This window comes from Salvelinus fontinalis, chromosome 2 (assembly GCF_029448725.1).
Source record: "Salvelinus fontinalis isolate EN_2023a chromosome 2, ASM2944872v1, whole genome shotgun sequence".
In the NCBI taxonomy this organism is placed as follows: domain Eukaryota; kingdom Metazoa; phylum Chordata; class Actinopteri; order Salmoniformes; family Salmonidae; genus Salvelinus; species Salvelinus fontinalis.
In genome coordinates this window covers 60,690,527-60,709,121 of record NC_074666.1, presented here as the reverse complement: position 1 = coordinate 60,709,121, position 18,595 = coordinate 60,690,527, and the positions used below count along the sequence as shown (strand labels likewise).

Here is an 18,595-nt window from a genome sequence, read left to right as displayed (position 1 = left end):
TAGCCTTATCCCATTTACAGTACAGTCTTTTCTGTTTGAACAAAACATTTGATAATGTCTATATAGGTCTTATAGGTCTTCGGTGAAACTTTTCAATTATGTGTGTCATTGTTGATTTATGGCGAGGAGGTGTTTATTCTGTAGCACAAACACTCCCTAAATTATGGTATTGAATGTTTCAGCAGACTTTTAGCCCTCCATAACTGGCTACGAGACTATTGGAGCTCTGTGGGTGTAACATTTATTGACAATTTTGATACCTTCTGGAAACAAAGCTTGTTTTTTAAGGAGGATGGGATCCAACCAAATCATTTTGGTTCCTGGATCCTTTCACAGCATTATAAGGCTGCGTTAAGACAATGATTTATCAATGACCCAATCCCAGCTCAGTTAATCCCTACCATTGTGTTGCTGAGTTGTCATAATGCCAAAGCACATGTACATTATCATAGGGGCACTGGAAGACACAATGTAAGTAACCTAATGTATGTCCCTCTTACTGCCCTGAATGCCTCTGCTGACCCCACAGCTATTGTATGTAGTAAGTGCAAGTGCCTATGAACCAGAGTTATACTGTTAGAACTGAAGCTGTGTGACCTAGTAGAAGGTCCACCGTGTGTAGCTCACCCTGCACTTACATAACTAACATGAGCATGTCTACTTCTGCTAAGCTTCCCAGTAAAGCAATGAAAAAAATCAAGCATCCCAGAGAAGTGCTAAAAATAGCCCACCTTAACATATTAGGAAACAAGGATCATGAAATCAATCAATATGACATTTATATTCTTACAATTTCTGAAACTCACTTAGATAATAGCTTTGATGATACAGTGGTAGCAATACATGGTTATAACATCTACATAAAATACAGAAATGCCAAAGGTGGAGGTGCTGCCATTTATGTTGAGAACCACATTCCTGTAAAGCTTAGAGAGGATCTCATGTTAAATACTGTTGAAGTAATATGGCTACAGGTTCATCTGCCTCACCTAAAGCCCATTCTGATGAGAAGCTGCTATAGACCACCAAGTGCTAACAGTAAGTATCTGGATAACATGTGTGAAATACTTGATAATGTATGTGATATCAACAGTTTTATATTTTCTGGCTGATTTAAATATTGACTTGCTTTCAATAAGATTCCCACTCACAAAAAAAACTTCAAACTGTAACTAGTGCCTGCAGTCAACCTACCAGGGTAGTTACAAACAGCACAGGAATGAAATCATCAACATGTATTGGTCACATCTTTAATAATGCTGCATACATTTTCTTTAAAGCAGTAACCAAATCCATTGGATGTAGTGATCACAATATAGTAGCCATATCTACGAAAACCAAAGTTCCAAAGGCTGAGCCTAACATAGTGTATAAGAGGTCATACAATAAGTTCTGTAGTGATTCCTATTGTAGTGGGGTGCGTAATTGGCGGCAGAGAAGTCAGGCGCAGGAGAGCAGAACTGGGTAATAACCAGAGATTTATTAAGCAAAACCAACGGCATCCAGAACAACAAGATAAATAGGCACAAAAATAACCCGTAGTGCGCTCACGGGGAACGTGCACAAGCACTACAATAAACAATCCCACACAAAGACATGGGGGGAACAGACGGTTAAATACACAACAAGTAAATGAGGGAATTGAAACCAGGTGTGTGGAAAAACAAGACAAAACAAATGGAAAATTAAAAGTTGATCAACGATGGCTGGAAGACCGGCGACGCCAACCGCCGAGCGCCGCCCGAACAAGGAGAGGACCCGACCTCGGCGGAAGTCACCTATGTTGTTGATGTATTGTAAAGACTATTTGTTGGTCTGTGCAATGTAATGAGGAGCAACCAGACGCTGCACTTGGCACATTTATGAAATGACTTATCACAGTTAGTAATAAGCATGCACCCATTGACAAACTGTTACATCCCTGTGGATTTATGAGGTATTTAAAAATGTTATGGTTTAGAGGGATGAGGCAAAAGGAATGGCAAATAAGTCTGGCTGCACAACCAATTGGCAAACATACTGCAAATTGAGAAATCATGTGACTAAACAGAATAAAAAGAAGAAGAAACTATACTATGAAACAAAGATGAATGATGTCATTCATAGAATGATAGTAAAAAGCTTTGGAGCACCTTAAATGAAATTTCGGCCAAAAAGGCAAACTCAGCTCCATCATTCATTGAATCAGATTCAAAATTCAAAACATTCATCACAAAGCCCACATATATTGCCAACTACTTTAATGTTTTTACCATTGGAAAAATTAGCAAACTTAAGCATGACATGACAGCAACAAACGCTGACACTACACATCCAAGAATAACTGATCAAATTATGAAATACAAGCATTGTAATTTTGAATTCCGTAAAGTAAGTATGGAAGAAGTGAAAAAATTATTGTTGTCTATCAAAAATGATAAGCCACCGGGTTCTGACAACTTGGATGGAAAATTACTCAGGACAATATTGGACGATATTGCCACTCCAATTTGCCATATCTTCAATCTAAGTCTACTAGAAAGTGTGTGCCCTAAGGCCTCGAAGGAAGCAAAAGTAATTCCGCTACCTAAGAATAGTAAAGCCCCCTTTACTGGCTCAAATAGCTGACCAATCAGAATGTTACCAACCCTTAGTAAACTTTTGAGAAAAATTGTGTTTGACCAGATACAATGCTGTCTTACTGTAAAGAAATTGACAACAGACTTTCAGCACACTTATAGGGAGGACATTCAACAAGCACAGCACTTAAACAAATGACTTATGATTGGCTGAGAGAAATTCACGATAAAAAGATTGTGGGAGTTGTTTTGTTAGACGTCAGACATAACTTGCCTAGTTAAATAAAGGTACAAATAAATAAATAAAAAATGACACGTACACATGGATTTTATATTGCAGAATACACTATGGATTGGGGCAGTTAGAGTACTCCTGGCATCTGCCAAACCCAAAAAATAATACGCTTGTGGCTGTACCGTCGGGCCTAGTTAGTACTTGGAAACTCAAATTATTATTATTATTTAAAATATGTAAATAGTAAAGTACAGTACAGATACCCCCCAAAAACTACGTTAAAGTATTTTTACTTAAGTACTTTACACCACTGCCATTTGGGATGTCGCCTTACTACAATTGCTGTCTGGCACCTGTATATGAGCTCTACTTGTGGTTACCGTAGACATGGGATTTACAGCATACATTTGACTATCACATGCACTTAGATTACTGTACTATGGCCAAGACCTTTCACGTATGTGGTCCCGGGAATCAAACCCACTATCCTGGCATTGCAAACACCATGCTCTACCAACTATACTACAGAATATCAAGTCAGGTGGAGTCCTGCTTGAGAGGAGTCTGTGTGGCAGATGGATATCATAGCATGCCATTGCCAAGCAGTGAGTTTGTACATATTAGGCAAATATATAGCCCCCATTGCAACAGCAGTGGAATGGGCTGTGGTTTGAGGACAGGGCGTAGCTGGCCACCACTGCAGATTGAACCAAGAAAAAAAACCTGGAATGCTCATTGCGTGTCTTGGCTGAGTGAGTGTTGTGGTGTGGCGGAAGACTTGTATTAAGTCAAGAGGAAAGTATATGCTCCTTGGGACAACACATAGAAAACCAGACCAAAGAGGGAATGCCTGCCCAGTGTGGTCGGGTTGCATTTAAACCACTAATGTCTCAGTCAACTCGACTATAGAAAAGGATAGGAATGCTCCATCAAAAACAATCATGAAATATGTTTTTATTGCTGTGTTTTCTATCTCCAAAGGAGGCCCTAGTTATTTCAAGGGTGTTCTTGTGACATAGAGAATTGGGAGGTTGCCGACCTGAACTCCACTCTAGCGCACTAACCGGTCCATCCAACCATTATATTTGTATTGCCTTTGGCAGAAGAATACAATAATCCCTCAACACTCATAAGAACAGATGACAGGCCATATAACAATGGAGGTTGTTGAATTATGGAGACATGTACAATGGGTGTTGCCCTCTTCTCTTATGTACCTTTCCTTGCTCGACTGCAACTGTTTGACAAGATGTGTGGCACAATCAAGCTTGAGGTTGAGACAAAGATGTGTCAATATCTTTATTAACAAAGGTTTGCAAAGTGAATGTCAAATATGTATTGGTCAAATGTCATCCATGTTCAAGCAGAATATGTACATTTATTTGAATTACAAAACGAAATATAATGTAGCACCTTTTTAAACATTATGTAGCACCATAAGGAGACAAGCAATCAAGTAACTTGAACAGCAAAACAGCTCTGAATTCATTGGAGCATTTTGTCATGAATAAAGGAAGAATAGTTCTCGAATTGTTACATCTCTACACCTGTGTCTACTAGCTAACGTTCTAAATGAATAGTTCACCCCTGAATGGCCAGCTTCTCAAAGCTAACTTCTTATCAAATCATTCCCCATTCTGACACAAAAACAACATTCAACGAAGTGCTGTGAGAAGAGGTTTGAACTTGGCTGAAGGATGCCACCTGCTGTTAAAATCATTGACCTGCATGGTTAGGAATTGGTTTATGGGACACAGTACTGTAAGTACTTGGAAGGGTTTTGGATAGCTTGCACTTTTTTCCCCCCATTCCATTGAAAAGCAACTGTCTGTCACACCATTAAACACATACAGAATTATATTTGCAATTCAGTTCCAAATATAAAAGTCTTGCTTAGTCCTTCATTCACTCTCTGTATCTTTGCACTTAATCAACCCTTTGATCAACAGTTTATCTTTGTTTGATCTCTGGACTCCCTTCTGCATTGTGAAATGAGGGCTGAGCTGTGTCTGGATGACTGACTAGAGGAAACTCACCTGCACCTCTGACATCCTGTTTGGAATCTTTACAAAAAAACAGCCCCCCCTCCCTCGCACACGGACATTCATAAACCTGCAGTAAAACCACACATTTGCAAGCAACTCTAGCGTGATTTTAAAAACGATTGAAGGATGTTTTAGCACCATGTATTATGTAGGGTATTTCAGCAAAAGGCTACTCCTGGCAACTGGATTTGTGTTGACTTTTAGCCTCAGAAATGCTCTACTTCCTGAAGCAATGTCACTGTTGGAGTTTTACTGGGTTTCACGCCATCACTTTTCAGAGTACCTGGCAAAATAGTATCACACAAGGAACCTCTGATATTTCCGTAAAAATCCATATTCCCCGATGTGCAAGGCGCCAAATCTCACAACACTTATCTCAGCTGCTGTCATTGAAGGAAATACAGGCCAAGAGAACTGTTGGAATCAATCAATTCATCTTTCTACTTCAGAGGGCTTCTTTGTGCTATTGAATACTTGATCCATGTCGACCCTATTTGAATGGTGCAATGGTACCCTATTCCAGCTGGCACTGTTAGTCTGCCACATCAGGTTCTGACTAGATAAGACCAAACAAAAACAGCACCAAACTGTAAATAAATGTTCTGTATCCTGTTACCAAGGGATCCCTGTTGAACTATTATCATATGATTCTTATTTGGCCTTGTGAGATCAAATGTGCCTACTGTAGTGACTACTGTAGTCTTTTTCATTTATACAACTGTGCAACTCATATCCAGCTGGAAAAAAATCAGGATCTGATGAAAAGATTTACCAGACAAAATTGATCCAAGAGCTCAGAAACTGAACACAAAAAAAACAGCATACAAACTAGACTAGTGTCCAGACAAAACATCTGAGACAAATGACAGTATTAAGGTATAGCACCAATCTGGGAGTTTGGGAAGACAACCAGGCTTTCTTGCATCACTAATGGCTTCAAAGCACTTCGATGTGTGTGTCAGTTCACTGTGACAACTCCTAATAAAGCTAACAACCAACAGTGAAGTCCATTACAGCCAGATGTTTATAAAGGGGGTTGTGTCTTTAAGGGGACATCTCATTCCTTGTGTCATAGGTCTTTTCCCTCCCAGCCTCCTTGTCAGCATATACATCTAATAATATTGCTTTTTCAATACAGGGGACAAGGAGTCTATGGATATGTATATGGAGTCATTACCTTACAAGCCCCCAGTATCCCTTTGCAGCGTATAGAGGCACTTAAAAGTAGGTGTGTGCATCAGTGAAAACCCTGCATAAAGAGGCCCCTCTTCCAATCGGAACCTCCTGAACTCTGACCTCTAGCCCCCTCCCTTCATGTCAGTTGGGGATCATGTTCATTAGGGCACACCGTACCAAAACATCTTAAACATTTTGCAACGGAAAAAGAAAACAAGCATTTCTTCCTGGACAAGTCCAGATAATACCTCCCCGTTTGACACTGCTTAGAGCATTTTCTTCCGTTTTGTGCCTACTGAACATGACCCAGCAGGTCATCTCACTCCAGGGTGGACTTGATGAGGTATCCGTTGAAGGTGATGTAGATATCCACATCGTCACTATACACAGCGTTCTCCCTCTCCCTCTTGTACAGCCGGACCCACACCTCGTCATTGAGCTCAAGGGGCAACATAAGGCTCTGGCTCTGCATGATGGACCTCTCGCTGGGCTGGGCGTACACGATGGCCTGCTCCTTGTCATTCCTCATTATGTGCAGGTAGGTCTCCTTAAAGTTCCAGGTGTGGATGTTGACATTGAAGAAGTAGATCCCAGGGACAAAGCAGTTGAACTTTCCTTTGAACATGTCGAAGTGGCCGTGGAGGTTGACGAACTCTGTGTCGAACACCAGGGCCTGGTAGTAGTCCACGCTGTGGAGGGACTTGCGACGCCCCACCGAGAAGGCTGCTTCCTGGGTCTTGCAGGGGTCCCCTGGGGGACCCACCAGGCCCTTGGTTCCTTTGGGGCCCATGGGCCCTCGGGATCCAGTAGCGCCTTCCTCACCAGACTTCCCAGGTGTCCCCCTGTCCCCGCGGTTTCCCTTGTCCCCTGTGAGGCAAGATGGAAAATATACAGAACATGAGTCCTTAGAGAGCTATGACACAGTAATGTAGACTAAAGGTCCAAATGGGGCAATGTTGAGATTAAAGTTAGTACAACATGGATCATAGAAGACTATGTGTAGATAGATTGTTTATGATTTTCTCCAGATGGGAATATTACATAAACTTAGTCACTCCAGACTTCTCATAATTGTAGCCCATTCAGTATATGAGAATTTAGGGTTCCGGAGTTATGCTTATCTTTCACAGGATATTTTTTTCTGCTACTTTATTTTTGGAAGGCCACAGCATGTTTTTCCAAGCCAGGTCATACTCTCTGGTGAGCACACGCACGCACACACACACGCACACACAAACTGTTACGTTATTGGTCATGTTTTCAGCCACATAAGCAAGTTCCGTGCCAGGTTAATGTTCTGAAATAGCAGCAGACTTTTTAGCCTCTAGTCCCAATGACTGGAGATTTTTTTTTACAGCATTCCTTCAATGAAAAGGTCCGTTTGAAACCCGACAACCTCGTTAAGTCCAGGGGCAGCCATTCTCCCCTGGTGAATCAAATGTACACCGAACCAATCTTAGTGTCTAGAATCCTACCAAGTCTCTTAAATGTGTCAAATGCGAGCAGGGCCTAACTCTATAGTTTTGTAGAGGTCCAATTGAGTAGAGCCTTGGATTGGAATACACATAATCATAATCCAATCAAATGGAATTCAGTCATTGTGTACAGGATAGCCTGGTCCCAGATCTTTTTGTGATGTTTGGCAAACTGTTTAGTCTTTGACATGACAACCACCATAGGAGTTGGCAAAACAACACAAAGAGACCTGGGATCAAGCTATGTGTGTTGCAGGTGTAAAGGCACAATCCAGGCGCACCTTTGAGGATGGTCATGTTGATGTAGGTGCGGACTTCAGGCATCTGGTTCAGGTCACTCTTTTGGTCCCCCGTCTGAGGGCCTGGTGGGCCCTTCTGTAGCTCCAGGTCGTCACAGCAGCGGCGGCAGGGGGCAGGAGGGGCACCTCCGGGGGACGGGACAGCGATGACCAGGGGGAGGAACAGGAGGACGGGGCTCAGGAGGAGGAGGTGGTCAAACATGGTTGCTGCACCTGAGAGGACAAGGAAAGGCAACAGGCAGATTAGACACAACCTTTGTGCTGTAACTGCTGTAAATCTTTGGACAAGGAGAGTTATTTGAGGGGATTATATCCAAGATTGGCTTATACCGAAGTCCCATTGACAGTGGTGTTTGTTATTATAAACATAAAGGTACAGTTGTAAATTGGTCCTGCTGACAGAATAAATAAAGCACTCATAGTGGAGAGAAATACCATTTAATTCCAGTATCATATGAGATTCTACATTGTTGTCTATTACATAACTCAAATAGTAAAGGCTCGATTCAATGCGTAGCGCAATAGAAGCTTAAAAGCAATGTTCCACACATGAGTGGAGACTGCATTCACGGTAAACACTGCATATGTAGGCAGAATCGGAAATTACTTTTAAATTTAATTCATGCTATAGTGCTGAACTTCAGCGACACAGATTGACTCGAGCACGAAGAAAAAACAAGTATGACAAAGAGGTATTTATGTTATCCCATGAGTAGGGTAAATGATACTATAATGCAGCTGTTCCCAAACTAGGGGTAACGACCCCATGTGTGGTCGGTTTTATATGAAAATGGGGTCAAGGGAGAATCTCCAAAATTGGTAAAATAAATGTACTTATATATATATATATATTTATACATACATACGGTTGAAGTCGGAAGTTTACATACACCTTAGCCAAATACATTTAAACTCAGTTTTTCACAATTACTGACATTTAATCCTAGTAAAAATTCCCTGTCTTAGGTCAGTTAGGATCACCACTTTATTTTAAGAATGTGAAATGTCAGAATAATAGTTGAGAGAATGATTTATTTCATCACATTCCCAGTGGGTCAGAAGTTTACATACACTCAATTAGTATTTGGCAGAGTTGCCTTTAAATTGTTTAACTTGGGTCAAATGTTTCGGGTGGCCTTCCACAAGATTCCCACAATTAGTTGGGTGAATTTCATCCCATTCCTCCTGACAAAGCTGGTGTAACTGAATCAGGTTTGTACGCCTACTTACACACACACACACACACACACACACACTTTTTCAGTTCTGCCCACAAAGTTTTTATAGGATTGAGGTCAGGGCTTTATGACGGCCACTCCAAAACCTTGACTTTGTTGTCCTCGAGCCATTTTGCCACAACTTTGAAAGTATGCTTGGGTCATTTTCCATTTGGAAGACCCATTTGTAGGAAGCCTTAACTTCCTGACTGATGTCTTGAGAAGTTGCTTCAAAATATCCACATCATTTATTTCCTCATGATATTTTGTGAAGTGCACCAGTCCCTCCTGCAGCAAAGCACCCCCACAACATGATGCTGCCACCCCCGTGCTTCACGGTTGAGATGGTGTTCTTCGGCTTGCAAGCCTCCCCCTTTTTTCTCCAAAAATAACAATGGTCATCATGGCCAAACAGGTCTATTTTCGTTTCATTAGACCAAAAGACATTTCTCCAAACAGAACGATCTTTGTCTCCATGTGCAGTTGCAAACCGTAGTCTGTCTTTTTTTATGGCGTTGGAGCAGTGGCTTCTTCTTTGCTGAGCGGCCTTTCAGGTTATGTTGATATAGGACTCGTTTTACTGTGGATATAGATACTTTGTTTCCTCCAGCATCTTCACAAGGTTCTTTGCTGTTGTTCTGGGATTGATTTGCACTTTTCGCACCAAAGTACATTAATCTGTAGGAGACAGAACGTGTCTCCTTCCTGAGCGGTATGACAGCTGTGTGGTCCCATGGTGTTTATACTTGCGTACTATTGTTTGTACAGATGAACGTGGTACCTTCAGGCATTTGGAAATTGCCCCCAAGGATGAACCAGACTTGTGGAGATCTACCATTATTTTCTGAGGTCTTTTCATTTCCCATGATGTCAAGCAAAGAGGCACTGACTTTGAAGGTAGGCCTTGAAATACATCCACAGGTACACCTCCAATTGATTCAAGTTATGTTAATTAGCCTATCAGAAGCTTCTAATGCCATGACATAATTTTCTGGAATTTTCCAAGTTGTTTAAAGGCACTGTCAACTTAGTGTATGTAAACTTCTGACCCACTAGAATTGTGATACAGTGAATTATAAGTGAAATAATCTGTGTGTAACCAATTGTTGGAAAAATTACTTGTGTCATGCACAAAGTAGATGTCCTAACCGACTTGTCAAAACTATAGTTTGTTCACAAGACATTGGTGGAGTGGTTGGAAAAACAAGTTTTAATGTCTCCAACCTAAGTGTATGTAAACTTCTGACTTCCACTGTAAATATATACACAGTAACAGTCAAAGTTTGGACACACCTACTTACTCAAGGGTTTAAGGGTTCAAGGGTTCAATTTTTTAAATTGTCTACATTGTATAGTGAAGACATCACAACTATGAAATAACACATATTGAATCATGTAGTACCAAAAAAGTGTTATACAAATCAAAATATATCTTATAACTGAAATTCTTCGAAGTAGCCACCCTTTGCTTTGATGATAGCTTTGCACACCCTTGGCATTATCTCAACCAGCTTCACCTGGAATGCTTTTCCAACAGTCCTGAAGGAGTTCCCACATATGCTGAGCACTTGTTGGCTACTTTTCCTTCACTCTGTGGTCCAACTCATCCCAAACCATCTCAATTGGGTTGAGGTCGGGGGATTGTGGAGGCCAGGTCATCTGATGCAGCACTCCATCACTCTCCTTCTTTGTCAAATAGCCCTTACACAGCCCGGAGGTGTGTTGAATCATTGTCCTGTTGAAAAACAAGTGATTGTCCCACTAAGCGCATAACAGGTGGGATGGCGTTTCGCTGCAGAATGCTGTGGTAGCCAGTCTGGGTAAGTGTGCCTTGAATTCTCAACAAATCACTGACAGTGTCACCAGCAAAGCACCCCCATACCATTACACCTCCTCCTCCATGCTCCATAGTGGGAACCACACATGTAGAGATTATCCGTTCACCTACTCTACGTCTCACAAAGACACGGCGGTTGGAACTACAAATCTCAAATATGGACTCATCAGACCAAAGGACAGATTTCCACCGGTCTAATGTCCATTACTCGTGTTTCTTGGCTCAAACAAGTCTCTTCTTCTTATTGGTGTCCTTTAGTAGTGGTTTCTTTGCAGCAATTCGACCATGAAGGCCTGATTCACGCAGTCTCCTCTGAACAGTTGATTTTGAGATGTGTCTGTTACTTGAACCCTGTGAAGCATTTATTTGGGCTGCAATTTCTGAGGCTGGTAACTCTAATGAACTTATCCTCTGCAGCAGAGGTAACTCTGGGTCTTCCGTTCCTGTGGCGGTCCTCATGAGAGCCAGTTTCATCATAGCGCTTGATGGTTTTTGCGACTGCACTTGAAGAAAGTTTCAAAGGTCTTGAAATTTTCCAGATTGACTGACCTTCATGTCTTAAAGTAATGATGGACTGTCATTTCGCTTTGCTTATTTGAGCTGTTCTTGCCATAATATGGACTTGGTCTGTTACCAAATAGGGCTATCTTCTGTATACCACCCCTACCTTGTAACACCACTGATTGGCTCAAACACATTAAGGAAAGAAATTCCACAAATTAACTTTTAACAACGCATACCTTTTAATTGAAATGCATTCCAGGTGACTACCTCATGAAGCTGGTTGAATGCCAAGAGTGTGCAAAGCTGTCATCAAGGCAAAGGGTGGCTCAAATATGAAATATATTTACATTTATTTAACACTTTTTTGGTTACTACATGATGCCATATGTGTTATTTAAAAGTTTTGATGTCTTCACTATTATTCTACAATGTAGGAAATAGTACAAATATAGAAAAACCCTTGAATGACTAGGTGTGTCCAAACTTTTGACTGGTACTGTATATATATTATATCGTTTTTGTCTCTCAAAATCATTGTAATTTGGATAACCTTAAAAATCTAAAAGAAAAGTTACAATTCAACCAGAGAGCGCCCTTAGATAGTGGGAAAAGGTCGCACTTGACCACTGCACTTGAATCATTCCCATGGTGATTGGCTAAGCCTGCTAACCTGTGAAACCACACACTATTGCAGAGACTTTGACATTGCCGGCCTCAATTGATATGGTGAAAACAATACCCTTGTCAGATAATACAGTGAAACTAAGAATTGATGCTATAGCAATCAATCAAAAGGAAACTGACTGAACGACTTTATTCTCTCCAAATGGATGTTAGCTGTGAGGGCCGAGATGCCCATGCATTGACCTTTGTTCGCTACATGTCGTCGGATGCTTTTCACGAGGACATACTGTTCTGTCTCAGTATTCCCGAGCATGAAACGGCACAGGGGATGATTAGTGTGCTGCGTGGCTATATTGACGGAAAAGAGATTCCATGGGATTGAATAGTGGGATTTTGCACAGATGGGGCTCCATCTATCACGGGATGGCGGGCAGGCATCTGCACTCTAGTTATCCTGTCTAGCGGAGCCCCCTCGCCAACAGTCAATGAAATTGCAGGGTACCAAATTCAATCAACAGAAATCTCCTAATTCAATTTTCTCAAACATACAAGTATTAGACACCATTTTAAAGATAAAATTATCGTTAATCCAACCACAGTGTCCGATTTCAAAAAAGCTTTTCGGCGAAAGCAGAACATATCATTATGTTAGGTCAGCAACTAGTCACAGAAAGCATACAGCGATTTTTCAACCAAAGAGAGGAGTCACAAAAAGCAGAAATATTGATAGAATGAATCACTAACCTTTGATATTCTTCATCAGATGACACTCCCGGGACAACATGTTACACAATATATGTATGATTTGTTCGATCTAGTTCATATTTATATCCAAAAACCTCCAAAAAGTTTACATTTGGCTTTGCCTCCAAAACATCCCGTGAATTTGCACAGAGCCACATCAAATCACAGAAATACTCATAATAAACATAAATAAAAGATACAAGTGTTATTCACAGATTTAAAGATATACTTCTCCTTAATGCAACCGCTGTGTCAGATTTCAAAAAAACTTTACGGAAAAAGCAAACCATGCAATAATCTGAGTATGGCGCTCAGAAAACAACACAACCCAAGAACATATCCGCCATGTTGGAGTCAACATAAGTCAGAAATAGCATTAGAAAAATTCACTTACCTTTGATGATCTTTGTTAGAATGCACTCCCAGGAATCTCAGTTCCACAATAAATGTTTGATTTGTTCCATAAAGTCCATCATTTATGTCCAAATTCCTCCTTGTTGTTATATTGTTCAGTACACAATCTAAACTCACGACGCACGGGCAGGTCCAGGCAAAAGTTCAGACGAAAAGTCATATTACAGTCCATAGAAACATGTCAAACAAAGTATAGAATCAATCTTTAGGATGTTTTTAACATAAATCTTCAATAATGTTCCAACCGGAGAATTTCTTTGTCTGTAGAAAAGCTATGGAACAGAGCTCGCTCTCACGTGAACGAGCGTCACGAGCTCAAAGCATTCTGCCAGACCTCTGACTCATTCCTCTCTCATTCGGCCCCACTTCACAGTAGAAGCATCAGACAGGGTTCTAAAGACTGTTGACATCTAGTGGAAGTCTTAGGAAGTGCAACATGACCCATATCCCACTGTATCTTTAATAGGGAATGAGTTGAAAAACGACCAACCTCAGATTTCCCACTTCCTGGTTGGATTTTGTCTCAGGTTTTTGCCTGCCATATGAGTTATGTTATACTCACAGACATCATTCAAACAGTTTTAGAAACTTCGGATTGTTTTCTATCCAAATATACTAACAATATGCATATTTTAGCAACTGGGCCTGAGTAGCAGGCAGTTTACTCCGGGCCCGCTTTTCATCCAAACATGAAAATGCTGACCCCTATCCGTAACAAGATTTATACATGTTTCTCCCTCTGCCATATGGATGCATTGTATGATACACCCACTGAGCTATAACGGGTACACCGAGAGCAACTTGTGGCAAAAGAGCTGAGCGCAGAACTCAGAGATTTAAGCAGCAGGTGACTTTGATTGCAAACTACATTGCACACGTCTGTTTGCAAAACTTTGTGGAGATATGGGATCAGAGCATGACAATCTTCTATTTCACACCGAGGCTTGTTGGTTATCGAGGGGGAGTGTTGGAAAGATTTTTTTGAATTGAGAGAGGAACTGTTGTCATTCGCAATGGAAGTAAATCTTTCTGTGTAATGACAATTCAAATTTCTCTCCTTGCCTATGTAACAGACATAATTGTGAAACTGAACGAACTGAACGCAAGCATGGAGGGGAAATACAAAACATTTCTACAGATGAGTGACCAAATGGATTTTGCTGATATAACTGTGACCTTGGCTTAGTTGACATGCCAGTAAGTGAAATTGAGCAGCTGATCGAGCTGTCATGTGACTGAATGCTGTAGACAAGGCATTCACGGGTCACTATGGAGGAGTTTTGGTTTATGACTCAAAGGGAATACTGTTCCGTCTCCCTCCGGATATTAAAACTCATGGTACGCTCATTCGGTGCTCTCGTCTGTAGTAGAAGAAAATACATTTGATCCAGGTTGGATGTGACAGGAGAGATGAGGTACGCACAGTACACCACACCCCCTGACTCTGAGAAGCTCCGACGCGACATGGATCAAGCACAGCCATCTAATTAGGGGTGGTGAGATAAGAGAAATGATGTCAGACTAATTTGCAATTGACTGTCATAGCCCCACATTAAAAGTATGTGATTGTGATTCGAGAACACAATCAGAAATACAGTTAGAATGTTTTACAATGGACTGCCATAGCCCCAATTAACAAAGTAAACATTGGCTGTTAATTACATGAATTTTTTTCACATGGTTGGGAGGTTGCAATAATTTTCAGATATCAAAATGTGGTCGTGGGCAAAAAAAAGTTTGGGAACCCCCTGCTATAGTGGTTTAATGAATATCCACATGAATAAGATGGGGGGAAAAAACATCTACTATAATATCAGAGTCTGCTTAGTAAGTGAATTATTACGTGTCCCACTGCTGTTCCAGGAGAGTGGGAAAAAGAGGATTTTGGATCCAGAGAAAACATACCATATATTTGCATAGAGGGGAGCAGGGAAGGTTTAGGAATGATGAACACGAGCCAGCTATGAACTCTCCATGAGACAGCAACCACTGTTGTTGTCTGCAGCTTCGATTCAAACCATGACCATTATTGGTCATTTTCAATGATGCCAGCCCTTTAGTGTCAGACAGACAGTGCAACACAGCTGTTATACTAAGGTGCCATTTTAGATCCATAGCTCATTGCAGTGACAGAACATAGGGCCAATGGTCCAATGAAAATCCACGGAAGAAACACTAGTGTGACTCTCATCCACAAACCAAAAGTATAGCAATGCTATAGCTTCTTCCATAATGTCCCTGGAATAAATATCCATGATCTGCAGACATCTGAATGATCTTGAAGGTCTTTTTCTGGGATTGTCCATTCAAAATCCAATCAAAGTTGACGGTCATATGCACGCGATACAGCATAGGTGTCTGTAGAAGGAAATGCTTCATCTCCGCCAAACATGTGAACCATGTAAACTTGTGAAGTGTACTGAGGTACAGTATCTTGATCATTTTTTTGATTGTACAGGCTAGCTATGTGCCAAATGTTTCGTTACTACCGAAGGGTCAGAAATAACTACATTCATTTGATAGTAAGGAGTGCTTTAAATCGTTCAGCCTCTTTAGTTGACAGTTGTGCCACAGAGTTACATTTGACAGTTTGAAAGATGGACATTTGGACGCCATCCCAAATTGCACCCTATACCCTGCATAGTGCAGTACTTCGGGCCCTGGTCAAAAAAGTTGTGCTCTATGGGAATAGGGTGCCATTTGGGATGCACACTGGGTAGATCTCTCGAGCAAACAGAGCTTAAAGACTGACTTCATGAATCAGGATTCAGCTGATCCAGCACACGTTGTTTGAGTTAATATCCATACACTACAGCAAAGCTGGCCTGCAGTCCTGGACCAAGGGGATGGTAACACAAGCATAGTTAATCAAGTTTGACTTGGCATATGACATGGTACAGTCTGGGTTTAAAGCTATATGATATGGTGGTGTGCTAGACTAGAGAACATGTTAATAAAGCCAGTGGAATGCATCAGTAGACTAATCTGCATTAGATAAATCATGTACATTAGGATCTCGGAGCAAGATGCCACATACGGAAAAGTAATATGGACAAATATGGCCTTACCTTACATTACCAAAATGAATTGGATACCTGCTCGTCGAACAACTCATTCCAAAATCATGGGCATTAATATGGAGTTGGTATCCCCTTTGCTGCTATAACAGCCTCCACTCTTCTGGGAAGGCTTTCCACTAGATGTTGGAACATTGCTGCAGGGACTTGCTTCCATTCAGCCACAAGAGCATTAGTGAGGTTGGGCACTGATGTTGGGCGATTAGACCTGGCTCGCAGTTGGAGTTCCAATTCATCCCAAAGGTGTTCGATGGGGTTGAGTTCAGGGTTGTTTGCAGGCCTGTCAAGTTCTTCCACACCAATCTCGACAAACCATTTCTGTATGAACTTCGCTTTGTGCACGGGGGCATTGTCATGCTGAAACAGGAAAGGGCCTTCCCCAAACTGTTGCCACAAAGTTGGAAGCACAGAATCGTCTAGAATGTCATTGTATGCTGTAGCGTTAATATTTCCCTTCACTGGAGCTAAGGGGCCTAGCCCGAACCATGAAAAACAGCCCCAGACCATTATTCCTCCTCCACCAAACTTTACAGTTGGCACCATGCATTGGGGTAGGAAGCATTTTCCTGGTATCTGCCAAACCCAGATTCGTCTGTCGGACTGCCAGATGGTGAAGCGTGATTCGTCACTCCAGAGAACGCGTTTCCGCTGCGCCAGAGTCCAATTGCGACGATCTTTACACCACTCCAGCTGATGCTTGGCATTACGCATGGTGATCTTAGGCTTGTGTGATGCTGCTAGGACATGGAAACCCATTTCATGAAGCTCCCAACGAACAGTTCTTGTGCTGACATTGCTTCCAGACGCAGTTTGGAACTTGTTTGGAAAGGTGGCATCCTATGACGGTGCCATATTGAAAGTCACTGAGCTCTCCGGTAAAGTTTTTCTACTGCAAATGTTTGTCTATGAAGATTGCATGGCTGTGTGCTCAAATTTATACACCTGTCATTAACGGGTGTGGCTGAAATAGCCGAAACCACTCATTTGAAGGGATCTCCACATACTTTTGTGTATATAGTGTATTTCACAGTGGTTTAAATGGTACAATGATTCTCTACACTATACTTGCTTGTTTTGTCACATAAACTGAAATTAGGCGAACTATTAGAATTTTAGCAACCAGGAAATGGCGGAGCCGTTTCTGCATAGTGCATTTTTAAAGGCCCAGTGCAGTCCAAAATTATATTTCCCTGTTTTTATATATATAATGATGTTGGAAAAATACTGTGAAATTTTGAAAATATTAAGTCGTTGAAGCTCATTTACTGCATTTCTTAACTATTTAAAAAGTCTAAAATGCTATTTAGAAAACAGCAAAAACAAGCAAAAATGACCCCTACCATCCTGTAGCTTCATGTACCTCAGTCGACCTACAAACACATAGCCTATTAGCTATACAATTAGCCGCTACACATTAACTCAGCACCTGGATAACAAACTATAGTTTAATACATACAGAGGGAGGTATTCTACATATTTTACAATGGGGTGGGGATACATTTTTGCCGTTTTAAAGCTAATTCCATGCAATTCTACCTATTTTGCCATGACTTATGTCATGTTAATATGATATCTGAGTGAGAGGGACAATCAAAATCAATGGGGGCCAATTGGAGGTCAGGGCCCCTGGGCTCGTGCCCAGCGTTACCTGTCAGTAATTCAGCCCGGATTACTACAAATGTAGATAGCTGGCTAGACTAACTAGGTAGAATCTCAATTGCACACTCCTCACGTCCTCTCTCCTTCCCGAAACCTATTGACTGAGAAAGGCAGAGATCCCTCCCCTCTGACCTTCTCCTCCAATGGGTTTTGAGAAGGAGGCGAGGAGCGTAATTATACCCTAGGGTATAATTACGCTCCTCGCCTCCTTCTTTTTGGATTAGACTAGGGCCTAGACTAATCCAAAAATGTTTTATGACATGGGCTAATTGAGTGACTGTCAGTGAGTGACATATAGCAAGAGGAAAACTGCTGATGCACGACTAAATTTCGAAATTGCACCTCGTCTATTCACTATTCTAACTCTCAACAGTAATTTGAGACCCTGACTGAGTTCCTAAAAAACAGTACGCAACTCCGTGTCCTCGTGTGTAATTACGGCCATGCCTGTAGAGAGGCAGCCAACTATTGAAACTAGCTGCGGCTGCTGATATGCAACTTCACCAGCCCTCTGCTGCTGCTCTATCCTCTTCTTTGCAAATTCTGACGACGCCCATCAGTTAGACATTACGTTTAATGTAGCCAAATTAAAGATGCGGAACTGCGTGAGACGTGCACTCTTGGCATTGTGCAGAAGCTACCGCAGAATGACAGATAATGTGATTGATAGTAAAGCATGCTACTGTAACTTACCTCTCGTAGAAGTCTTTGCAAGTGGTGTCGATCAGCTG

The 18,595-nt window shown here is 41.4% G+C and overlaps 1 protein-coding gene across 1 annotated transcript in view; it reads right to left on the bottom strand.

Moving 5' to 3' along the window:
• Positions 1-4,078: 4,078 nt before the first annotated feature.
• Positions 4,079-18,595, bottom strand: part of LOC129822564 (complement C1q tumor necrosis factor-related protein 1-like) — a 14,579-nt gene continuing 62 nt past the window's right edge. Inside the window, exons 1-3 of the mRNA XM_055880897.1 lie at positions 18,558-18,595; positions 7,771-8,001; positions 4,079-6,881 (exon numbers count right to left, since the gene is read on the bottom strand). The exon at positions 18,558-18,595 is cut by the window's right edge and continues 62 nt beyond it. Of these exons, the coding sequence (XP_055736872.1) occupies positions 6,334-6,881; positions 7,771-7,990 (768 nt within the window). The 5' untranslated portion in view covers positions 7,991-8,001; positions 18,558-18,595 and the 3' untranslated portion in view covers positions 4,079-6,333. The remainder of the gene's footprint in view (positions 6,882-7,770; positions 8,002-18,557) is intronic.